The 26,302-nt window shown below is 38.1% G+C and overlaps 1 protein-coding gene and 1 long non-coding RNA gene across 24 annotated transcripts in view; one reads left to right on the top strand and one right to left on the bottom strand.

Annotated features, from left to right (window-relative positions):
* The window catches only part of LOC309843271 (uncharacterized protein), a 110,009-nt gene that overhangs the window by 16,229 nt on the left and 67,478 nt on the right, over positions 1 to 26,302 (bottom strand). For 11 of the 23 annotated variants that reach the window (XR_014300011.1, XR_014300012.1, XR_014300013.1 and 8 more), the window contains one exon: positions 9,116 to 9,326. The exons of 1 other annotated variant lie outside the window; for it this stretch is intronic. Coding sequence is in view for 1 of the 22 variants with exons in the window: in XM_082688601.1 (XP_082544727.1) it covers positions 9,248 to 9,326 (79 nt within the window). In the remaining 21 variants the exon portion in view is untranslated. Of the gene's footprint in view, positions 1 to 9,115; positions 9,327 to 10,310; positions 10,839 to 18,539; positions 18,589 to 26,302 lie in introns of those variants that run through there. 11 more of the 23 variants (XR_014300023.1, XR_014300025.1, XR_014300027.1 and 8 more) reach the window with 4 other exon arrangements.
* LOC309843277 lies at positions 9,323 to 24,604 on the top strand. Its single transcript, XR_014300036.1, has 3 exons — positions 9,323 to 9,505; positions 22,145 to 22,210; positions 22,721 to 24,604. It is a non-coding gene; the product is annotated as an uncharacterized lncRNA (long non-coding RNA).

Genomic DNA, 26,302 nt, shown 5'->3' on the forward strand with positions numbered 1-26,302 from the left:
AAACTACACTGTCATTTTTCCTGCCTCCTCTCTAAAAGTACAAAGAAATCCTTGAATCGTGGACTTTTGAAGGAGAGGAAACTTCCTCACTTCACATGGGGGAGAAACGAAGGCTGAGAGCAGGGAAGCGACAGGACGGCCCGTTCACACACAGCCTCTACTTCCTTCCCCAGGTCTCCCTCCTCCTCAGCCAGGGCTCGCGCCCCACTTCCAGGCTTACAGGGAGGCCCAAGGAAGGAAACTGGGCAGTATTTCAGGAAGTACGGGAAACCAAGGGAATGCAGGAACAGAATTAATGGGATGTGGGAAAGGTTAGGGATGATAAATCCAGGTGATAAAATGAGTTTCAAAGAATCAGGAGCCAGATGGTAGTAGAGGAACCACGGGAAGGGGCAGAGACTGTGTAAAAAAATAATCAGGCAAAATAAGGGCTGTGGAGTGAAAGTAAGCGGTTATTAAGATGTCTCAAACGTGGGGTCAAAGTTAGGTCAAGAGAAGAAAGGAAGAGTCCACAGGAATGTTTGTAGACAGGCAGAAGAAGAGGATAAGTGCTTTGGTGTCCAAAAGATTCTTTCTGTGCTGCGCTTCTGAGGAAAAAAGGGTGACAAACTGCCTCATGAGAATGAACTAGTGGAGAAGCTGAGAGACTCAAGGAATGGCCGCAGTCAAAGTGAATTGTAGGCGGTTGTGAGAGTCCCCCCGCACCCCCACAGGAGCATGATGAGAATGTCAGAGCCTGACCCACAGCAAGGGTGCTTCATTTGCTCAGAGACAGAGTGTCCTAAAACCATCAGGCCTTGGGTGAAAAGCATGTGGCCCAGGGTCACCCAGCAGCCCACTACCAGGCAGAGAGAAGGCAGGCTTCCGGATCCGCATCCATGGGTGCCTGTGGAGCACACCACTCTCTGGGGTGGGATCTGGAGTCGTGCACTCTGGAAGGGTCCTGAGGAGATGCCCTCATAGGTCTTCGTGCTTTCTGGTTCCAAATCACCCTAACGTACAAAATAAGAATGTGTTCTATGGCGTTCCTCAGTTCCTACTAATGTCTGTACGAGGAATGAAAGATCCTCATTGTCACTCGAAAACATCCACATTTTAGAAATGTCTAAGGTACCTAAATGTGGCAATAAAATTCATTTCAATTTGTCGGTCTTGGAAGTTAATTGAACAGTTATGCCTTAGTCTAATTATTCCTGGCTAACATGAAACAATGAAAAATTAGGTAAGGTTTGCAGCCAACTTCCAACTCCTCAGCTTTTTTCTCCCCCCAGACTTTTCTTTTTCTCTTTCTTTCTTTCTCTTCTTCTTCTTTTTCTTTTTCTTTCTTTCTTTCTCTCTTTTTTTTTTTTTTTAAATGACTGATGAGTTTGTGCAAGAGCCAGCGACTTTAAGCAGATGAACTTGGCAGCAGTGTCTCTGAAACCCTGGGCTCTGGGATACTTTATGGCTCTTCATCACCTTCGAGAGCTGTCCTTATGAGGCCAGGAATCTAACTGAGTTCCATGTGGGGAGAAAATGTAATGCTCTGGTTGCCTGGATACTCTAGTTAACCAGTGGTGACCACAAACATTAGAAACCAGCGTCTGATTTGCAGAAACTTTGAAGGTTATTAAAGGAGATACCAGCTCTCCTTATATGCAGCAATAGGCAGCTATTGGTGGTAATCGGGCAAATGAAAAAATTCATACTGTGTGATGTTTACTGCTTGTTTGTATGCTGAAATTTGCACATAATCTAGCATTATTATTTCCTTCAAATAATTTATCTCTAATGAATAATGATGTCTTTTGTTATGAGTCCAGGGTCCAAATAGCAAGTTTTCCCTAGTCATGATTATCTACAACTATTAAATGTTTTCCCATTCAATTAAACTTTTCTTACAGAAACAGAATAGTCAGAAATTATTTAAAAATTAGCATATAAACTAAAGAAGGCAAAATTTAAGTAGGATACCCGTAAGCCATGGGAAGCATAATTTATGGATATACAGACAATTTAAGTAATTAGGGACTTTTCCCCCCACTGGTTATTAATTTTTTTGATGATAATTTTTCTGTCTATGCTCCTCCCAAGCTAAAAAGCACACATTGTTTATCATTCCTGGTGTGTGAAGGATTTTTGAGGATGTATTTACAGTTCCCTCAAAACAAGTGTCAAAGCCCCTGCATCTATACTTTCGATGTCATCCCGATCAAAATTCCACCAGTATTTGCCAAAGAGCTGGAAAAAACAATCTTAAAATTTGTATGAAACCAGAAGAGACCCCAAATTGCTAAGGAAATGTTGAAAAAGAAAAAACTGGGGGCATCACGTTGCCTGATTTCAAGCTTTACTACAAAGCTGTGATCACCAAGACAGCATGGTACTGGCACAAAAACAGACACACATACCAGTGGAACAGAGTAGAGAGCCCAGATATGGACCCTCAACTCTATGGTCAAATAATCTTCGACAAAGCAGGAAAAAATATACAGTGGAAAAAAGACAGTCTCTTCAACAAATGGTGCTAGGAAAATTGTACAGCTATATGCAGAAGAATGAAACTCGACCATTCTCTTACACCATATGCAAAAATAAACTCGAAATGGATAAAAGATTTCAATATGAGGCAGAAATCTATCAAAATCCTAGAGGAGAACATAAGCAGTAACCTTTTCAACATCAGCCACAGCAACTTCTTTCAAGATATGTCTCCAAAGGCAAAGGAAACAAAAGCAAAAATGAACTTTTGGGACTTCATCAGGATCAAAAGCTTCTGCACAGTGAAGGAAACAGTCAACAAAACAAAGACGCAACCCATGGAATGGGAGAAGATATTCGCCAATGACACTACAGACAAAGGACTGATATTCAAGATCTATAAGGAATTCCTCAAACTCAACACACACAAAACAGATAATCACGTCAAAAAACAGGCAGAAGACATGAACAGACACTTCTCCAAAGAAGATGTACAAATGGCTAACAGACACATGAAAAATGTTCATCATCACTAGCCATCAGGGAGATTCAAATCAAAATCACATTGAGATACCACCTTACACCAGTTAGAACGGCCAAAATTAACAAGACAGTAAACAACAAGTATTGGAGAGGATGTGGAGAAAGGGGAACCTTCTTACACTGTTGGTGGGAATGCAAGATGGTGCAGCCACTTTGGAAAACAGTGTGGAGATTCCTTAAGAAATTATAAATAGACCTACCCTATGATCCTACAATTGTACTACTAGGTATAACCCCAAAGATGTAGTGAAAAGGAGAGCCATCTGTATCCCAATGTTCATTGCAGCAATGGCCACAGTCACCAAACTGTGGAAAGAGTCAAGCCACTCTTCAACAGATGAATGGATAAAGAAGATATGGTCCATATATACAATGGAGTATTATGCCTCCATCAGAAAGGATGAATACCCAACTTTTGTATCAACATGGATGGGACTGAAAGAGATTATGCTGAGTGAACTAAGTAAAGCTGAGAGAGTCAATTATCATATGGTTTCACTTACTTGTGGAGCATAGGAATAACATGGAGGACATTGGGAGATGGAGAGGAGAAGTGAGTTGGGGGAAATTGCAGGGGGAGACAAAGCATGAGAGACTGTGGACTCTGAGAAATAAACTGAGGGTTTTGGAGGGGAGGTGGGTATTAAGGAGGGCATGTATTGCATGGAGCACTGGGTGTGGTGTATAAACAATGAATTCTGGAACACTGAAAAGAAATAAAATAAAATAGAAAAAAAAAAAAAAACCCTGCATCTGCCCTATTTCTATTTACTCTACACTTCTCTCTAGCTGGAAAGCCAAAAGGAAAATGGAATTCAAGGAAAAGCCTGAAGCTCTAAGTACCTTAACTCTGCTCTTTTCCTATCTCACCCTATTGGATTTAACCAGCATGTGCTTAGCACTCAGCCTGCAACCAACACTAAGGAAACTGAAGTGAATAAATATGATCTCAGACCTTCAGGAACTTACAGACACCTGGGGAATACCTACCTGGACACGAATAATGTTTACATAATGTTGTAAGTGCCAAAGCACTGAGTCCAGCCCCCAAACTCTGGGATATTTTCATAAGTTGAAAAAAATGGGGGAAATCATATGCTGGCTTAATTCATGATGCCCTTGTTAACTTTGTGATCCTCTTTTTCCAACCATAGACATGATTTTGTAATTCCCCATCTCTAACAAGTATTAAAAAGGTTCACTTACTTCTAGTTCTAGTGGGCTATTGGCAACAGAGCTCTAATTCTAAATTAGCCCATAGAATGCACCTTTTCGAAATGCTTAAGTTTTTAAGAACATGCCAAACATACCTTGTTCCACATTGACCTGTATGACCTTGATTTCTAAGATCTATTTTAAATACGTGTATGTGTACACCTAAATATGGACATTTTTCATTCTGGATATTAAACTTCAACTTTTATGGTGACTTGAGATGCCATTAAGACAGTAGTCTAAGAAACTAAATATAAAAATTACCAGACAATTAGGAACTGGTGGAAGTTCTTGAGCCTTACGAATAACATTACAAACATTATGGTAGCCTGAAAAGTTTGACCAACAAAAGTTTGACCTATTAGCTGGAAAAAACCGTGACTGGAGCACATCATGACGTCAGGAAATGTCAAGGAAACATAAAAGTAACTGCTGAAGTCGAGTAGTAGGAGCCTATATTCTCAGAGACTGTACTCTAACCAAGGTGTTGAATTACACTCTATTGTTCACCCATTTGTATTCTCACTCAACTGGCTTAATCAATTAGGAATTTTTCATTTGGCGGGGGAGGCAGCAGCCCCGAATTTCATCAAAGACTCAATCTCCACTGTCTTTCTTATCATTCTTATAGCTATTTTAACCTTGATGGTCACAAGATGGTCCCTTTATCTCCAGCCATTGTGTCTGCATGCCAGGCAAAAAGAAGGAAGGGCAAAAGGTAGGTGCTAGCTGAGTTTGCCCCTTTTAATGGGAAAGCAATAGCTTGTCAAGAGCTTCCTTCCCCCCTGCCCCCCATAGAGTTTGCTCACTTATCATTGGATAGAACTAGTCCCATGACCATAGCTGTAAAAGAGTCTATTTTAACTCTTAAAAAAATTTTAACTGATCCAAGTTATTATCCAGTTAAACTGGATATTAAACTTCAACTGATTAAAATTACCCAATTTTAATAATCCAAGTTATCTTGGTAAGGAAAAAAGAAAAACAGATATTGCAGAGAACCTCTGTGGATCCAGTTAGTGTTTCTAATCTGGAAGATGTCCCCCCACATCCTGATGCATGCAAAGTCCCTGTATTTATATACAATATAGCACTGTCTAAAATAAACATATCAAATAATTTTCATATCTCTGTTCCTCAGTACATTTTCCTTGGGTACAGAGGAAGCATTTTTGTAAATGTGTCAAGTGGCCTGACCCTTTTTAAAGATACCCATTATTACTAAAACTACAAAGATATATATTCCATTCTGAATCGTAATCTTACATTATGCTGTATTTTTAAAGGCTTTGTGTCCTTACTGCTGGAAGTTTATTTGCTGGCTTACAGTAAATGCATAATAACATTAAGTGCTGCTTTAATATATAATAACAGGTATGAGGGCTTCTGAGCAACCCCAGGAATTGTGATCTAGGTCAGTGATAGAAGAGGAAGAGATAGGATGATATATTTTTATCATCATATATCCCTCTCATTAAAAAGCATTTGTTAAACACCCACATGCATGTATCATAGTTGTCAAAACAAAACAAAAAGATGTTTTACTCCAATCAACTCTTGATTTTATTAATCCTGTTACCTATTTTCTGGAAATACTTTTTCCACTCAGCAGTACATCAACAAGCACAGGGGGGGAAAATGATAAACCTCAAACCAGTCAACCTAATTTTGTTATTAAGCATAGTTAAACGTTTGCTGAGGTAGAAGATTGAAGCCATTTGTAAAATGAGGTTCATGTTTGTGGATTTCGATTATCCATGCCATTCCTTGTCCCTGTTTCCAGGGATAATCAAGAGTTGGATGAATCTAAAACTATTGTTTTGGAGCAAGATTTAGTTGCTGCTAGAAATCATAATTAACATCACAAGACATTTATTCCACCCTACTTTCATATAAGGCATTGTACCACTGGTAGTACCAGGGACATTTGAAAAAAGTAATGTTACAGCAGTCCTCTTGCCTCCTGCACATTTTCTTAGAAAAAGCAAGCGATGAGTCTATAAGTGTATAACCTTAAACACGATGGGAGGAAAGAGTACAAGTTTTTTTCCCCCTCAATAATTAGATTCAGATTCTTAGGAGTCTGGCTGAAGGCATCAGCAGACATGTATCATCTCACCCAGTTATCCCAAAAGGGAAGTTTGAATGTTCAATTTACACAAATGTGTTGACTTAGGTTTTGCAAATGTAAGACTTTTTTCAAACGTCTCATTCTATGTCCCACATCCAAACTTGTCCCAATCTTCCTTTGCAGTAAAAAGGGACAGCTCTGCCAATTTTTCTGTGATCTTAGGAAAATCACTCACTTAATATTTCTGGGTTTCCCTTCCTTCATCTTTAAAATGGGAGCAACAATATCTACACTGTGAGGTTGTTATGGAGAAGAACGAAAAGGTGACTTTGGATGTACGGTCACTGCACATCCAAATGTCCTATTGAGTTGTTTCGTTAATCCAAATGTCCTATTGAGGTATCTTTTTTTAATACATACACACAAAGCTTGATAAAAATGCAGTCAAGCAATACATACTATTTGTAGCAACTTCCATATGTCAGCAAATGGATATGTCATAATGTTATCTTTGAATATGGTATTCAAATCATATTCAATTTCATGAGTGGATTCCCCTGTATTGACATTTGCTCTACAGAGTCTTACCAGTTCATAAGTAGCATCTTTTCTTCTTTTTTGCTAATTATATAAGTTTTAAGTGTACAGCTTTACAATTCGACATCTGTATATACTACAAACTGATCGCCACCCCTAGTCTGGTACCACCACCATACAGTTAACCTCTTTCATCCATTTTGCCCACTTCCAACCGCCTTTCTCTCTGGTAACCACTGGACTGTTCTCCATATATATGAGTTTCTTTTTATTTTCTTTTGTTCATTCATTTGTTTTCTTAGGGCTTTTTGGTTTTTGTTTTTAGATTCCACTTATGAGTGAACTCAACTGATGTTTTTCTCTTTCTATCTCCTCTTTCTTTCTGGCTTATTTTGTTCAGCATAATACCCTCAAGGTCCACCCAGGTTGTCATAGATGGCAAGATTTCATCCTTTTTATGGCTGGGCAATATTCCATTGTGTGTGTGTGTGTGTGTGTGTGTGTGTGTACACAATATATGTATGATTGTATACCTATATAAAATGTATATTGATGTATGGTATACAATCATATATATATAGTATACAGATATACAATGGAAAAATATATATACACATACAATGGTATATATATGTTTGTGAGATATATATATATATGTATATATGTATATATATGTATATATATGTATATATACATATATATATGTATATATATGTATATATATATATATATATCACATCTTTATCCATTTGTCTGTCAATGAATACTTGGGTTGCTTCCATATCTTGGCTTTGTAAATAATGCTGCAATGAACATAGGGGGTGCATAAACCTTTTCAAATCAGTGCTTTCATAATCTTCAGATAAATACTTAGAAGTCAAATAGCTGGGTCATATGGTCTTTCTAGTCTTAATTTTTTTGAGGAATCTCCATACTGTTTTCCATAGCAGCTGCATCAATTACGACCCCACCAACGGTGCTCACAGTTTCCCTTTTCTGCACATTCTCTCCAGTACTTGCTATTTCCTATCTTTTTGCTCCTCATTCCAGCAGACATGAAGTATACTCACTGTGGCTTTGATTTGCATTTTTCTAATAATTAGTGATGTTAAGGATCTTTTTCTAATGTTGAAGTCACTGCACATTTGAGTGACTGAGCTTTGAATAATTTTGTGGAAATATCACACAGTCTCAAAGACCAGCCAACATTAGCTAGCTAATTGGGAATTCTCTGGTTTTTGAAGTGAATGCCAAGGTAGGATATAATATGCTTCTGCTTCAGAAACCCTGTTAGGGTAATCCTACTTTGGAAATACTCACAATCTATCTTCCAAGTTTGCTGAAATAAATGGTCCTCAGCCTTCAGAAAAAACAGATAGGCAAGTAGATATGGTCATCATTTACTTCTTTAGTATAGAGAGTTATTAATACCGAGGAAATTTATCAGAAGAAACATATACCTTTTTATTTTCCCTTTTAAGGAATGCACTAACTAAAATTAAGAAGATATTGCTGAAATGGGTGTTTCACAAGTTGCTATTACAGAAAATCTGGTTACTCTTTTCCCCTTTATAACCTAATTTTCAGCTTTCCCAACTCAAGGGACACCCAACAATGAAAATACCATGTAATCCTCACCTAATATATTCCATTAAATCATCCAGGGTCATTCAGCTCTTTGGGTGTTGATATCACTATAAATCTTCTTCTGGGAATCCAATTTTTATATGAAGTATATATACATAAATTTCATAAATATTTGATGGAATAGTTTTTTATTATTATTTCTTTCTAAACTTCTGCTCAGCTCTTCTGGTGATTTGTAAGGATAGGTTCATGTTAAATAACATCAGGTATTTTACTACTCTATTTATAATGCATGCTTCCAAATATTTGTGGGTAATTTCTAAAATGAGTCTGAGCAGAGGATCTTTGAGAAGAAAAAGTATCATTAGTATCCCTCCTCGGCTAATTTAGCCAAGTACATTCCAGAACTCTCCCAATCAGTATATTAAGCAGATGTGGTCTTTGTCCACCTAGTATGTTGCGTTAGACCTTTCAACACTCTGCAGTCTTTTTATCACTCAGCTGCCAAGTTCCCTAGGGTAATCATAGACAGCTTGTCAATTTAATTGCAAAGAAACAGGCTTTCTTGTGACCATTCCAATTTTAGCTGCTACTTTAAATTGTACATGATAGTTCTTCCATGCTGTCTGCCCTTTAAACAGTGTGGCTCTCTGCAAGCCTCTTAATGGTGATGGAAAGAAGAGGCAGGAATGAAAATCTGGCTTGCTGATAGAGCCTACAACATGCATTTTATTAAGTTGCTGCTTTCAGAAAGGAAGTTTCTCCTTGAGCCCTGTATGTCACCATTACATTGCCAACACTAAATTATTTTTTTTTCTTTTCAGTGTTCCACTTTCATGCATATTTTCCTCCTTTCTGGGTGATAGAGGATTCATAGGCCATCTGGATTCTGAAACATCTGGACACCGAATTTCTGCAGAGGAGAATCAGAGGAAAGAGACGATCAGTGGTATTGGGTGTCTCCGGAGAGATTTAAATCAACGATGATATTTTGGTTGTCTCCCTCTTGGAACATTAACACAAAACGTGAAAGGAAAAAACAACACATCACAGGAACCCAGTGTTTCAAGAATACCAAGACTATATAAGAAGGTAGGACTTTAGATAAGAATTTAAGTCAGTAACCGGATCCGTCTCTATATTTGATACAATTTCTAGAATTTCCCCCCCCATTTTTTTTCAATTGTTACACAATTTTGGGGGGTTAATTTAGTTAGATATACTTGTAACACTGCTAGATTTAGACGGGTGCATCCTTTGAACATACTTTACCCTAAACGATGTATAATTAAGTTCAATAAACATTTATTTAGTAAGTTTTATATGTAAAGTCACAGAACCATCATATTAAAAGTGCTGATGTGGTCAGCTTAATAGAATGATTAGACATAAGCACCACTTGGGTAAATCAAGAAGAGTTGCATTTCTAAGATACAGGGAAGAAAAATAGTATAAAGAGATAAACAATGTTTCCCAGGGCAGTCGGGGTTGTAAGTTTCTGGAGCCAAAAATGAAGAACCAGGCATGCCTGGGTGGCTCAGTTGTTAAGTGTCTGTCTTGGGCTCAGATCATATTCACAGGGTCCTGGGATTGAGCCCTGCATCAGGCTCCGTGACCAGAGGGAAACCTGCTTCTCCCTCTTCCACTCCCCCTGCTTGTGTTCCCTCTCTTGCTGTCTCTGTCAAATAAATAAAATCTCTTAAAAAAAAAAAAATCAAGAACCAAGAGGACAACATGTGAGTGAGACAGGGTCTCAGACCTTTAAAAGGTTCAAATGCAAATGCCCTTCCACAAGCTCAGCTTTAGGTACATGTGTATGTGAATGTGTGAGGATCTGCAGCAAGTTGGAGGTTGCTCTGGAAATGTGCAGCTACACTTAAATACAATAACTCTTTGGTATAAGGGACTACAGACACATTCTCCGGTTTCTGCCAGTCTGTTGTGTCCTTAATTTCCTCTAACTGCATCTTCAGTGAGACCCACAATGAAGCACAATATTAGATCTTCACTTGTATGATATCAACCTTGTATGAAGAGAATGAATAAAAAATGAAGTTCTTAGCTGTGATCTATTTCAGATTAGCCATTTTCATTTATAAAACTGTTTATTTTACTTCGTCAGCTTGAAGGTCAATCCAACTTCAAATTGCATATTGCAGAATTTCAACAAAGATATGAGGCCCATCTCTGCCTCCTTTAAGACTAAAGGTGAAAAGCTGAGTCTTAACACAGGCCTTAGGCAGAGGTTTATGAAATGTACCAGATCCCATTGATACAAGACTTGCAAAGACACTCTTCTTCAAAGTCAAGACATCAGGGCCTGGACCACATCAGTGGTGATGGCATCAGGATTGGCAGGTATTAATTGTAGGCATCAACCCAGAGCAAGCTGTAAGAGCAAGTTCAAGGGAATACTCGTCATACACTAAGGGAAGAAAAAACAACAAAAATCATAACCGCTATCATTTATGAAGCACTTCTATGTATCAGGGACTATTCTGTGCTTTATCTCTCTACAATAATTCTTTGAGGTAGGTACTGTGGTTATCACTCTTTATAGATGAAGCAGCTGAGGGACATGGAGGGTAATAAGCTTGGCCAAGATCACACGAGTAAGTACATGAAGGAACAAGGATTCAACACAGGCAGAAAGACACCTATTCCCATATTCTGAGTGACAATGCTACGTGTATATGCAGTGCAAAGAACACCATGAAGGACACAACTCAATATGCTCAGATATTGACGTCCACTAAAGCAAACCCAGCCCCTCCCACATGGAGTGCATCGTCATCACTATAATTTTATATTTCATCTCATCTCACTTGTGTGTAAGCTTCATTTAGAGACCACGTCTGTTTTGGTCCCATCGTAATGTCAGTGCCTAGAATATTACCTTGTCACACTGTAGCCATTATTGACCAAATATTTATATTTATATTTATTGACCAAGTATTAATAAGTAGATCTATTGGATATTTTTTAAAATGTGATTTCCTGTGTTACACTGTCCATTCCTTAAAGAGGTTTAAAATAAGGCCACATCGTTTATGTAAAGAACATGGGAGTCAGACATAAAAACTTAGGCTCTAGTCCAAATATTGCAGTATCCCAGTGCTGTGGTCTTGGACAAACCACTAAACCTCTGGCATCTAGATTTCATCATCTGGCCAGCAAATATAATAAAGATACATTTCTTAAGCAAGTTTTGGGCATCATACAAACTATTATAATGACAACTACAAGGTTTTCTGTAAGATGATGAAATATCTAAAAAGACAGACACAAATAAGGAAGCTAAATATTTTTTGTGGATCCTGGGAACAGAACACAGAATAGGAAGTCATAAATACTAAATGTGCATTTCACTGAAAAGACCTGATATCCTCAGACTTGACTTGAAATATACCTGGCTCCTTTTCTTGTAACGTATCCCATCTTGGTAATTGGTACTTACTAAAGGAAACAGCAGCCTGGGTATGCCCAGCCTCATTAGGCCCAGATTGAAGCATTTCTTAAGTGATTTATATTATCAAACTTCTGCCCCGTAAGGTGGGCTGGCTATTTCAAAATTTCTTAAAGTACCCCAAATTCTGTGTCCAGAGCTTAATTTTGTCCAGGGCTTCTACTCAAGTAGGACTTCTCAACATTCCAATCATGCTTCCTGAAGATACTGCCTCCTCTTATATGGGCTTTTTGGGGAAGCAGTCTTTTGTCTTCAGTAAGGAAAATAGTTTTGCTTTTTTGGTTACATATTTTCCTTTTCTGAAAGGACCAAGCTGAGAAACTACCGTGAGATAAAATCATAGATGCACTATTTCATAGAGAGTGAACCCAGATTTATTTTTCTTTGATGGGAATTTTAGCAATGCCCACAAAATATATGGCTTTCCTAAATCAGTCACTTACAAAAAGGAAGTATGCCTGTATTTGGCAAGTGAATTTAAAAATGGATCCTCATACTGTAAAAATTCCTTTATAAATGGAGTGAGTTATTAAAATAATTTTACCATTTTAACCTTTTCTTACACCAATTTTAGTCACAGCTGAAAACCCTAAATTTTAAAATATTCTTTTAAAACCACATTACACTGTAACAAAAACTATGAATAATTCCATTATTCAGTAAATAATAGCTGACTTTTTTATGATTATAAGCATTAGTAATATAAAAACAATTTTTAAAATTGCAAACACGTCTCAAAAAGTGAACTGTCCAGGAGTTCTTAACTTGTTGTCCATACATAAAAGTAAGAAAGTATTTGAATTTGTACAAAAACAAAAATTTTACTTTTATCACATTATCTCTGATTAAAATGTTACATTTCCTTCCATTATGGATGTTAGGAACCACTCATGATATTATTACCAGGACTGTGATTTTGTCACCTATAAAAATCATAAACATTTTCAAATTACAGTTATTACAAATATTTCAAAATATCATTTTATCCAACACTACATCAAAATTATGGTAGTTATTAGACAAACTACTAGAGCATGTTAACTAATGTGTTAATAAAAACGAAACATATTTCTAAATCAAGTCTTAATATTTTGCTAACTGCCTTTCCATATAATTGGTCTCCTTTGTAACCCTATGTAACTTACTTTATACATTTAAACACTTTATTCTGAGAGGGAGTCCATAGGCTTACCAAACTGCCAAGGGGTTCTTTGGCACCAAAAAACCCCCCATTTTGATTCCCTATTTTAAAACCCCTATTTTTAAAAATCCTATATTAAATAATTTAGAATATGTTATGGGCTGAATTGTGTCTCGCCAAAATTCATATGCTGAAACCCTAAACCCCAATGTGACTGTATCTGCAGATGGGGCCTTTGTGGAAGTAATTAAGGTTAAATGAGGCCATAAGAGAAGAGCCCTGGTCCAAGAGCATTAACATCCTTATAAGAAGAAATACCAGAGCTCATTCATTCTCCTTGCTAGTGAAGACACAGCAAGATGGCGGCCAGCTACAAACCCAAAAGAGAGCTGATACCAGAACCACCCCATGCTGGCACCCTGATCTTGGACTTTCAGCCTACACAACTGTGAGAAAACAAATTTCTGTTGTTTAAGGCAACCAATCTAGAGTATTTTGTCATGGTAATCTGAGCTGACAGATAGAGTAATATAAGCTTTTATCCTTTTTGAAGACTTCCTTACTATTCCCTTGGGTTGCAAACCTGGGTCCAATTGGGGAATACACTGGACTCCATCAAGATTGAAGCCCCGGAGCCACTTTTAAAGAGAAAGTCCTAGAAGTTATTTAAATGTCATAAAAAGGAGCCAACCTATTAGATAATAATAAATAACATTTTAAATACAGCTGTCATTTGTCTCAGAAGCAGTTGGCAATTGCTGCCACTGCTATCAGAATCTAATTCTATCAGCAACACTGTTTTCCCAAGTCCTCCGTGCTCCAGCTCCCTTCTGAGATACTCAAAAGCATCCTCGCAAGCCCCTGCCTGCCCCACGGGAAACCCCACAATTCACCCAATTAGGCAGCTGGGTGTCCTGGTTGCAGGTGGCTAATTGTGAAAGGGATTTTTGTGAAGGACCCGTATTCCTACATCAGCACTATAACCTACTTCAGAAAACACACTGTACCATTTCTGGTTAACCTTAAAACAATCACATTAAAATAAAGAGGACTGTCAGTAGAGCAATTTTATAAATAGCTAAAATTAAACAGAGCAAGACTGCCAGTGCTAATGCATAAGCAAAGAACTGACTTCCTGCATTTCATTGAGAATTCCTGATAGCAAACTGCGGTATGTTTATTATACATTAATTCAACACAGCATTCAAAATGAATTTATGCCCTGGCTGAAGGGTGCGATATTGAAACTAAATATTATTTATTATCTTAATATTAGTAACCATACTAAAAAAAATTGTGTTAACAATTCAGAGTGTTTAAAAAGCTAAGGATACCATAGCTCTACTTACCAACCAACAGCTCTTGCCTTAATTTATGCAAGTGTAGCCTATAGCTAAAAGCTTTGTATATTTGTTTCCCCATGGTATTAGTGCTCAAAAATAGGACACTCTTTCAAGGGCACCTTATAAACACAGAACTATAATTTATTTGGCAAATTAAAGCTCATATAAAATGTGCACACAGAGGTACAGATTAACATATTTAATTTCAATATTACCTGCAAACCTATTTTTTCCCATACACTGTTCTAATTAGTCATATAAAATCGAATGTGTGTATTATAAGCAATTATTTTAGTGGAAATAGAAACTGGATCTGAATTAAATATACTGTAAAAAGATAACACTTTTATGGAAGTTAATATATCCATTTGTATCTAGAGAAATGTGTTCTAGTTAAATGGCATGAGAACGTTGAGCATTCAAAACCTGTTTGCAGTAAAAGTTGAGTTTTTTATAATTTAATAATACAGAGTAATATGCAATCTTGGTAATGTAGCAATATTTATATTTTGATGATATTTCCAAATCCCTAGTAACCATTAGATTCATTTTTTGCAGTGGACTTTTTCCTATTAGGAATATTCACTCCCCCTACAGTTAAACGTGCAAACTGTTGGTGAACATTTTATTTAACAAACAATTCTTTTCCTATTGAGCCTGTACCAGCAACTCTTAGTGTTACAGTACCAGGCTTCCATTGCATTAAGATGGCTGAAAAATAGATGTTGATCAAGAATTATGCCTGCAAGTAAATGGAAGCTATAACTTCAGTAATAGGACTGTGAGGATTTCTAAAAGTTATCATAAACTGACATAAAAGCTTCACCATGTAAGATTTTTTAAAAGAACAAAATTATATCCAAGTCACTTGAACTAGCACAGGGCATGTGAATGGGGATGGATGATCTAAAGCCTCAGACTATCAGCTTCTCATCCTCAGGTGTTAGTTCGAATATAAACTCCCAGAGAAAACTTCCCTAAACCCCTGATCTCACATGACTTCCCTGCCCCAGCTTGATCGGTACTGTTCCCTCCCTGCCTGGTGTGTTACTTCCATAGGACACATCAGATTTGTTCATTTCCTTGTTTACTATTTGTCTTCCCCACTAGAGGAAACTCCCTAAGGATAAGGAGCAGTCAAAAGCTTAGTGCTGCTCCTGGCACAAAGAAGGAACTCAATTACCATTTTTGAACAAAGGGAGGAAGGGAAGAAGGGAGGGGGGGAAGGAGGAAGGAAGGAGCTAATGAGATTGTTCTTTAAGACATTTCTGTAAGATTGTTTAGTATTTGGTTGTCAAGTAATCTTACTCGCTTTTTAAGGTTTTTAAGATCTTCCCTCTGATTCAGGACTAGCTATCCATTGCAGTCACGAAAACACGGGGCTAGAAGAATTGTGTCCTTCTGCTTTTGTATACCTTCCCAAGCAGATGAGACTCTGCCTACCAAATTGGCAAATTTAACTGCATATTTTGCGGGAGAACCCACAGAACTCCCTGAATGATACACCGGTGCTTTTGCAGGTACCCCTCATTGCCCCAGTAACTCTTCCTACAAAACTCCTCCTGCTAACCCTCTGTGCTAACTACTAAGTCTCCTTATTCCCACCTCCTGGAATGATTTCCTAGTTAGGGGCAGTTATAACAAATAAGTCCAAGTAGCAAAGCACCCTAAGATTCACTGTATTTAACTTATTTTAAACATTGTCAACCTGCAGCCCGTCTGGCTCCTAAAGACTTTCAGGAAAGGTAGGTCTACAAAATTTATTATCACATATTGTCATGTCAAAACATTCTTGCTCCAACCTCTTCTCAATCCTTGGTAGGGGCTCTTTTTTTTTTTTTTCTTTTTGGATTCTCAGGGTAGATGGAAAACAGCTTGTCACCACTCGTTAACCATGACCTGTTCTAACATTACAACAGAGGACAAACGGGGCCGGCCACCTGGTTGCTTCCGTATCATTCATTATTTTACACGCCCGGTGTCATTCTACTTTCCAATTTAAAAAAAGGCTTTTACAACTCTCAATCTGGGGGTCACATCTCCAGCCACACCATGCCTGCTTTCTATTATTCCTGTCTAGTTTTTGTGAATTTTTCAGTTTTTTTAAATGAAATGGCTGTAAAATTAAATATTACTCACAATCCCACCTTGTTTTGGTTTCAGTCATTGTACCTGAAAAGCCTGTTTTGTCACTTTGCCATTCATTCATCCTGCTTTCTCCCTCATGTTTAACACACATTTTAAGCAGAAACTGATGTTACACTGTCCTCTTCATTATTCAGCTCTTTTCTGCTAAAAGATTTTAATTCATTGCTTTATAGTCTTTTTCTTCTTAGCATTTGCTCAGCAGTTCAAAATCCTCATGTGGCCTGCAGCCCCTTGCTCAATCCTGTCCCTACCTTCCCCTTCAACCACATTTCATGTCACCTACCCCCTGGCATACCAAGTTCTTGCCACATTTGCCCGTCCCCCCCACCCCCCACCCCCCGGCTCTGTTCCAGGTGCACTGGCCCCCATGGCCCCCCACAAGCGGGTCGCTTGCTCATGCAACTGCTCTGCCCTGGTTCTCTTCATTCAACCTCTCTTGCTTTTTCAGGCTGACTCTTTCCTACTTCTCCTTCTAGTCTCCTTGAAAGGGCTGCATTCTGTGGGAGGTTCACCCTGACCATCTTACACCCCAGAGCCCCATGAAGTTTTCCTTCATAGCACTTGCTCATTATTGCAATTACATAGTTATCTCACTAAGTGTGTGTTTCATGCTTGCAGCATGAAGAGAGACAGGGCTCCTGATCTTCTCATCTCTCCCTACTCTCACTGCTTTGGCAGTCTCATCCACCTCAGGATCTTAAACACCATCATCCCGTTGATGATTCCCAAGCACAGACACATATATCCACTCCAGACTCATCTTCCAAACTCAAGATTCTCACATCTCATTTCCTACTTGGCTGTTGACCTAGATATTCTTAAAGACAATATTAGGGGATGTCTGGGAAGCTCAGTCTTCCCTTTATTTCCATTAATGGCAACTCCCTCCTTACGGGTGTTTAGGTCAAAGAATGTTGGAGTTTCTCTTCACTTTTACCCTTACCTTACCTTCCTCTTCTCTTTTGCCCTCATCCAATCTCAAGAAATCCTGTCCATTGTTCCTTCAAAATATGTTCAAACTGTGTCCTTTTCTCACTATTTCCACTGCACCTTCCTGGGTCTGAGCCACCTCAGCCCTCCCCTAGATTAGTGCCTGAGCTCCTGACTGGCCTCCCAGAGAACCTTGTCCTCTATAGTCTACCTCAACACAATAGTTGTGGGGAGATTTTCAAACTCAAGTGAGATTGTGTCATTCCTCTGCTCAAACTCCTGTCATAGCTCCACGTTTCCCTTCAAGGAAGAACCAAAGTCTTCACCATGGTTTGTATTGTCTGTCTGACTTCCTTAATCTCTTCCTCATTCTGCTCTAACCACATGAGTGACCTTGCAATTCCTCGAGGGGACAGGCACACCACCCTGAAGGATCTGGCCTTGACTGATCTCTCATCTTGGAAAGCTCTTCACCCAAATATCCCTGTAGGTAATCCCTCACCTCCTTCCAAACTTTTCTTTTTCTTTCTCTATACTAATTATCATCTTCTAACATCCTATTTAATCTACTTGGTTTTTACGTCTGTTATTTTTAGTCTGTACTCCCCACAAGGGTGTCAGTTGTGAGGTCATGGACTTTGTTCACTGATGTATTCCAAGTAGCTGAAATATATTATGTTCTCAGCTATTAGTTGAGATGAACATAGAGGAAAGGCTTAACAAATCTTTCCAGTCTAAAATATAATAGTGTGTGTGAGGATGCTCTGTGGCTTCAGTCCCCTTTGATCTTCAAATAAAGACTTCAATCTCTATTTCTTCTATGGAAGTCCCCACTGTTGTCTGTGGCAATTTTTTTTTCTCAGATAATTATTTACATATACCCATAATAAATATATAGTATTATTAATACCATAATAAAAATACAGTATTGCTTTGCCTGAGTTTTAAAATAGTGAACAACATCATACAATGGAAAAACAAAAATCCTTTGCAACAAGTATAGTTCTAAGTGTTAATGAGATTATTGTTCTTGGGGGTAGGGAAAAAGGGACTCTCAAAACAAGTGATGAATTACAGATTTTTGCAGTAACCCTGTACCTTAACTCAGCATGACCCTTGAATATCCCTCTTCTGAAAATGGAGTACCCTATGAAAATAGAAATAAATGCAATTTCCTTAAGGTTAAGGCAAAGATTGAGGAAATAAAATTCACTTTTCTAAGAGATGGTCTGTTTGGTTTGCCATTCTCCGTGTGTTCCAAAGGATTCTGATGGGATTTATATTCAATTTCTGAAAAAAATGCTGAGAGTTCTGGATTTAAACACATCACAATGGATATTTTTCTCAGTCTTCCAAACATTTAATTCTTATGGCTACTTCTAATTTCTGACCTCAGAGTTGGTGTAACATAATTCATATATATATAAATTAAATTACATACAAATTATAAGATATGATTTACTTGCTTTGTTTCTGAAACATTTGACTATTTTTAGACTAACTTACTGAATATTTCATCTTTATTATCCACATATAATAATCAGATAGCACTACCTTCAACACTCTCTTGAATGAAAAACATTAATTATCTCCTTTGAAATGCTTTTCCCTTCTGAATGCTACTTATTTACCTTAAAATTAGATTATGCCACTTTCTCTTTTAAAGACCTTCCCTGTTATTTGTTACTTTGCCAATTTTTGTATAATTTTTGCAGTCTCCATCAATATTTTTGAATTAATTATGATTTCTAAACAAGCTAAAATAGGCCTATAATAGGTTCGTTGTCATTTAACCTGATAAATCTAGCAAGTAAAATTGAAAGCCTGAGTCAATGAAGCCACACTGGGGTATCATTGCCAATTTAGCTATCAAAAGTAATCCATGATGATAGAGTTTATTACAAAGTACATTTAACACATTAATTATTAATCTACAGTGCAAAGCTTTTACCAAAAGTCTGTCCTTGATTGCTTTGTTTTTCCAAGTAGTTAGATTCTACAATTTTGTAATCTAAGACTAGTATTTGGCGCCTTGATCAAATTCCCAAAGTTCTGTAATGTCTCTTTTCATTGCCAGTAAATCCAGATGTAAGTGGCTTTTAGTGTTATGATTGAGTGTGAGTTTATTAACGTTATCTATTAAGCACACACTGCACATTGCCCAGTTCTTCCAAAAGTAAGAACTTTTGGAATCATACTTGATAAATGTATCAAGCAAGTCCAAAAGGTTTAAGAAAAAAACAAAGACTTTAGTATGTAAATTAAAACACTTTGTTGGCACTTAAAAAAGCATCTTGGACATAGAATTCTGGCTCCTTAATTATAAATTAGAGCAAAGCCTCTCATCAATAAAGTTTTCTAAACTATAAGCACAAGTTCCCAAAATGGACTTTGACTGAAATTTGAGGAGAAGGAGAGAAAGGAAGCCAGTCAGAAAAATATTAGCTCCTCACATGGCAAGAGGGGTGGGAGATTAAGGGACAAATGTAAACTGAGCTATGGGAATCACATTATTTTAGAACACTCTACACAAGAAGACTAACATAAAATTAATAGTGCCACCTCCTAGAGAGTTATTTGAAAAATAACTTTTGCAGAGGTAGGTATGTATTCTCCAACTATTGATCCTTCCTTTAAAGATCCAGAAAAAGTTAGCCTGTTCACATTTCCAAAACTTGACATGTTAAAAAAAAAAAAAAAATGAAATCATCAGTAGGTGAAGTATTTAAAATGTTTTATGTCCTCCAACCTCTCCTCATATTCTTTCCTTGAATAATTTCATTTTTTCTTAAGATTTTGTTTATTTATTTATTTGACAGACGGAGATCATAAGTAGGCAGAGAGGCAGGCAGAGAGAGAGGAGGAAGCAGGCTCCCTGCTGAGCAGAGAGCCTGATACGGGGCTCGATCCCAGGACCTTGGGATCACGACCCAAGCCGAAGGCAGAGGCTTTAACCCACTGAGCCACCAGGCACCCCTCATTTTAAAAATCAAGTCGTTCATTTATAACACTAAAAAAAAGATAGCTGTCACTACTTTCGCAGAGGTCCCAGAACAAAGGCCCAAGATGTGCATTCACTGCAAAATCAAACCCATTTGGGGCTCTGTTTGATGAGGAGTGGAACTGTAGATCAGCCTTATCTCCCCTCATCCTCCAGGATGTAGAATGTGAGCTCAGTAGAGAACAGGACAGTGTGGACAGAGGATAAAGGAGGCACAGAGGTCAAACTAAGTGCCAACCTTAGGGAGGGGACTTAAAGAAGAGTGTGGTCTTTGAACAGCACAGAGAAGAGCACCAAGATCATCCTCAACCTGCACCCCATCCCATCCCCTAGAGTCTAAAGCCAAAATCACAGGTAGAAGAACGCTATATACAGAGTCCACAGAACAAAACCCTGTGTTATTAAAGTCTTTGTAAGAAACCACACACACACCCCAAACATGCTTTGTGGCCTAGTGCCATGGCAGATGCAGGTGAGAGGAAGATGTACCTCCACACTGACAGGGGTCAAGGATCCCCATTTGGGAGCAGGAAGAGATAATGTCATAACATTGGACTGTAGGAGATGCTTTTTCTTTACCACTACGCTCACCCAAAGACTTCTTGTAGCAATCAGAAAGAATTTGGATCAGGAAGTAGAGATTAAACGAAAGTTCATTTTTTGACTATTCTTGGGACCCTATCTCTCAGGCTCGATTGTGACACAGTCTCTCCTTCTCCTTGGAGCCTGATAGCATCCTTTAGCAGGTTCTGCCTCCAGAAATGCCATGCTCAGAGAGTGAGAAAAAGGCAGGCGAACACAGTAAATTATTCCCCTCCAAGTGTTTCCCCCCAGGTTAGATATACCAATTCAGTGAAAGTCAAGAAGAGTAATTCGCTATTTAATGGTCTTTCCCACCCATTGGTCTGTAAGTTCCTTACATCCTCCATTAGGGAAGCCAAATGCACTTCTTACCTGCCTCTCTGAAGCATTGCTGAGCTCAGCGCTATGATGAGTCATTTGCTTAAAGTACAACCATAATTAAATGTTGGGGTGACCAGTTTCTAAATCTATCCCCATCGTTGCTTCTCAATTTTTGAGTCTTTACAACTAATTGACAGTTTTGAGGTGAGGGATCAGTCATGTAAAAAGAATAAAGATTTGTTACTTGTACTTTGTCAGCAGGACTCCCCTGCCCCACCAAAGTTGAAGGTCAAAATAGCCCTGGGCAGCCATAGGTGACCACTCTGGTCATCACAGGAGTGAAACAGGCCCTCTCTTTTTACTGGAAAGGAACTCAAGTGATGACAGTTGAACCAATGCCTTGCCACAAAGTGCAAGGGGAGTGACAGACAGAGTGACAGACAAATTAAAGAGTAAGTTCTGTCTAGCAATTTGGGGTGACAGCACTTAAAATTTTTAGCTCTAGGATTGTTTAGGAATGACAGTGTGCAGCTGAGAAAGGCAGCCTACCCGCTATAAAAAGGAATTTGTGTGCGAACTTAGAAAAAGCAGTCCTCCAAACTGGGGGGAAAAAGTCTTTATATATTTTTAAAGAGTCACCCACTAACCTTTTACAATCTTCCAATCATCTATGGCCACATGTCCTCATTAGCCCAATGTTCAGATCAAGAATTGCAGAGAGATTTTGTTTCACCCTCCCTCAGGAATCCACTAGAAATTGGATTTTGCATAATTTTGTCGTTGTCCTTTTTCTGACCAGTGAACGGTGCTATCACAAACATCAACTTCTAACCAGAAAAAGGCATCACGAGGAAGCCTCTCCTTGGTAAGGTGCTCACTGCATGTGATAATGAATCACACCAAAATTTGCCATGTTCTCTTCTTTTTTTTTTTTTTTTTTAAGATTTTATTTATTTATCAGAGAGGGGGGGTGGAGAGAGCCAGCATAGGCAGACAGAATGGCAGGCAGAGGCAGAGGGAGAAGCAGGCTCCCTGCCGAGCAAGGAGCCCGATGTGGGACTCAATCCCAGGACGCTGGGATCATGACCTGAGCCGAAGGCAGCTGCTTAACCAACTGAGCCACCCAGGTGTCCCAATTTGCCAAGTTCTCATTAGGGCTAGTGGCCACTGACTGAGTACTTGTTGTAAACTAGAAACTGTGCTAGGTACTTTGTACATATTACCCATCTCTGACATACAGGATGGACACCTGCGAGGTGTGTGTTGGTGGGAAAGGAAAAGTGAAAGAAGGAAAGAAGGAAGGGGCAAGGGAGAAAACGGGAAGACAATTTCAGTATAATTTGTAACTCTTAACAGAGCGTTTACTTTTTTGTAGGTCATTTTAGGAACCCAAAGAACAAGTTGTAAGCAGAGAGAAATATTCCTTTTTCCACTGGAACTTATTGAAGCAGGTCCCAGACCCAACCAGAAAGATGCCTGAATTGCCTTTTGATTTTTGCACTTACAGCCTTGGATCATGGACAACTCTGGTGCCGACAACTAGGACTAATAGCTCAGAAGTAAAGAAGTAAACAACGCTGAGTTTTTCTCACTTCACAGAAACTCTGAAATGACTCCAGATTACCATGAGCTCCTTGCTTCCCCTCTGCTTTTTTCACTCTGAGGATTTGAAGTCAGGAGGCAATCAGCCCCTGAGGTGTAAACAACAAGAGATTACTCATTGATGGTATAAACAGAAGAAGAGTACAGAAGTTCAGGCCAGGACCCAGTTGTCATCTGAAGAGATACATTAGCTACAAAGCCTGTCCAAACGGTCATCACAAATAGGTTTCAGAATGTTTTATATGGACCTGAGCCACGTTTTTACCTTGTCCGTATATGGAAAAGATGATCTATCACAGGGCAACGAACTTTCAAATAACAATAAAAATTATTTGATTAGGAGGAAAGAACAGGGGTGGGGTGGGAGGGAATGATTAACCTCCCCGTGACTCACATAGAGCCTGAGCCACTGGGGATGAGTTGGCCACGACAGAATTTATACCACACTACAGGCTGAATTTCAACAAGTTATTTAGGATGATTTTGTGACTAAGCATGAAATTGGAATTATATTGTCTCCTGTGTCCAAGTAATATAAACATTTTTTCCTTCATTATTTCAGATTTTTTAAATTCTTGTGCTTCTTTAGAATGAGCTCACAAAATAAATGTACTTTGTAAACTACAAAAGGAAACGTATGTCCTTTTATTTCCATTGTGTTGGAAGGATTTGGTAAGGAATGTTAATGTGAATTATTACTTATTATGTGGCTATTATTATTATTATTATGATTAATTATTATTACCAACTTTAAGCTAGTCCTCCACATCCAAACACTTTGCACCTGCAAAACAAGACATTCATTCAAATTTAATTTGTGTTTTTTCCTTTGTTCTCAATCCAGTCTGATTTCAGCTAATTTTCACTCACCTCCTAACCCATAGCCCAAACTTTTATTTGCTGCTGGTTCCTAGAATTTGGGACTTGATATTGAAGGGAGAAAAACACCATAATTTTCTTAAGAAATGCATTTTTTAAAAGTATTTAATACTCATTCAAAATTTATTTTGGAAACCCTTTAGTGGCTCCTGTCTTGCACAGTTGGTTAAGCCTCTGCCTTCAGCTCAGGTCATAATCTCAGAGTCCTGGGATTGAGCTCCACATCAGGCTCCCTGCTCAGCGGGGAGTCTGCTTCTTCCTCTCCCTCTGCCCTCCCCCGCCTCACCCCCCACCCCGCTGCTTGTTTGTGCTTGAGCACATGCTCTTTATCTCTCAAATAAATACATAAAATCTTTAAAAACAAAAACCCCTTTAAAAATTATAACTGGAAATAAACTTTCTTAACCTGAGAAATGACATCATTGTAAATCTATAGCAATCATCATATTTAATAAATTCTATAAAATTATAGAATAACTCCCATTTAAATCACAAACAAAACAAGATGTCCACTATCCTATTATCACAGCTTTTATACAATATTATCATGGGCATCTTACAATAATAAGGTAAGAGAGTAAAATAAAATGTATAAAAGCCAGAAAAAACAAAATTGCCATCTCCATACAACAGGATTATCTATAGAGTATATTCAAAATAATCTACATACAAACTATTGAAACTGGGAACAGTGTTCAAAAAAGTGATTAGATGAAAGTAATTTAACTAGTTGACACATATTTTTTTTTTAAAGATTTCATGTATTTATTTGAGAGAGAGTGCACAAGCAGGGGGAGGACAAGGGGGAAGGGCAGGGGAAAAAAGCAGACTCCCTGCTGAGCAGAGAGCCTAATCCAGGGCTGGATCAAAAGACCCTGAGGTGATGACCTGAGCCAAAGGCAGACACTTAACTGACTGAGCCACCCAAGTGACCCTAATTAGCTAATACATATTGTATTCTTACTGTGGGCCAGGCACAGTTCTAGTTATTTTCCATATATTATTAACTAATAATATTAACTAATCTAATGCAATTAAATTGAGAATAACACAGTTACTATTTCCAAAGAAAACTGATGTACAGAAAGATAAAATAACTTTCTGTTATAGGTTGAATTGCATTCCCCAGAAGATATGGTGAAACCCTAACTCCTAAAAACCTGTGAATATGACCTTATTGAAAACCAGATCTTTGCAGCTATAATCAATTTAAGATGACCTCGGTCGGGTGGGCCCTAATCCAATGTGACTGATGCCCTTTTAAGAAGAGGTGAATTTGGACATAGACACACACAAGAAAGAATGCCAGGTCGCAACAAAGTCAGAGATTGGAGTCATGTGGCTACAAACCAAGGAATGCCGAAGACTCCCAGCAACCAAAAGGAGCTAGGAAGAGGAAAGGAAGGAGTCCCTTACAGTTTTTGAGGGGGATCAGGAACCTGCCAAGAGTTTGATTTCAAATGTTTAGCCTCCAGAACAGTGAGACAATAAATTTCTGTTGTTCTGAACCACCCAGTTTGTGGTACTTCGTGAGGGCAGCCCCAGCAAACTAATAAACTCACCAAGACTCCCACAGTTAGTAGTACAATGACAAAGCTGGGATACAAGATTAGCATGTCAAAATCAATACCGTCAACACCAGTAAAAACAAACCAGAAAATATAATGTAAAAGCAGATACTGTTTACAATTACATAAAACACAAGGTATCTTGAAATAAATATAATAAAAAATGTTTATGATGTTGTTGATTCTCATTATTTATAGTAATTATGTTCTATAAAATTGCCACAAACACTCAAGTAGCAAATAGTGAACCATTGCTCCTAGGGAAAATATAAGGTAGGGTTCCTGAAAGTTTCTGGTCACATTTTGACTGACTGATCAATATATAACCTTGTTTCATGTGTGTTTCTGTTTTAAAAGACCTCATTTAAATATATATTGTTGATTCATTAACTCTAAACTCACAGTCAACAGCACTATGACTCATGTCTGAACAAAACTTATATGCCACATGTGTTTTCTCCAAAAGGCGCACCCTAGCCCTCTTGTATTTAAGAACACTAGATAATACTTCAGTACTATGTTTAAGGTAGGGGAGGCATTTTAAACAGTAAAATCACCAAAAAAGGGCAAAAAAGTATGAAACTGCAGAAAGAATACTGATGTTTATAATATGAGAATTAAAACAAGAAAGCAAAACATCACTTTGCCAGAACTTGGCTGGGAACATGGGTGTATCTTGGTCAACTCAAATTTTTTGCTACCCTGCACATGCTTGTGAACGACCATGAAAGTACGGTGAGTATTGACCAGGGATCACAAATAAATTTTAGGGAGGAGACAAATTCACAAATATGAAATCCATGAATAATGAAAATCAACTCTGTTTATGAATAAAATTATTAAACCTTATAAGGGAACAACAACAACAAAAAGACCTAAATAATTGGAGATATAATACAGTACAGTCA

Source organism: Mustela nivalis, assembly GCF_964662115.1.
Source record: "Mustela nivalis genome assembly, chromosome: 10".
Classification (NCBI taxonomy): domain Eukaryota; kingdom Metazoa; phylum Chordata; class Mammalia; order Carnivora; family Mustelidae; genus Mustela; species Mustela nivalis.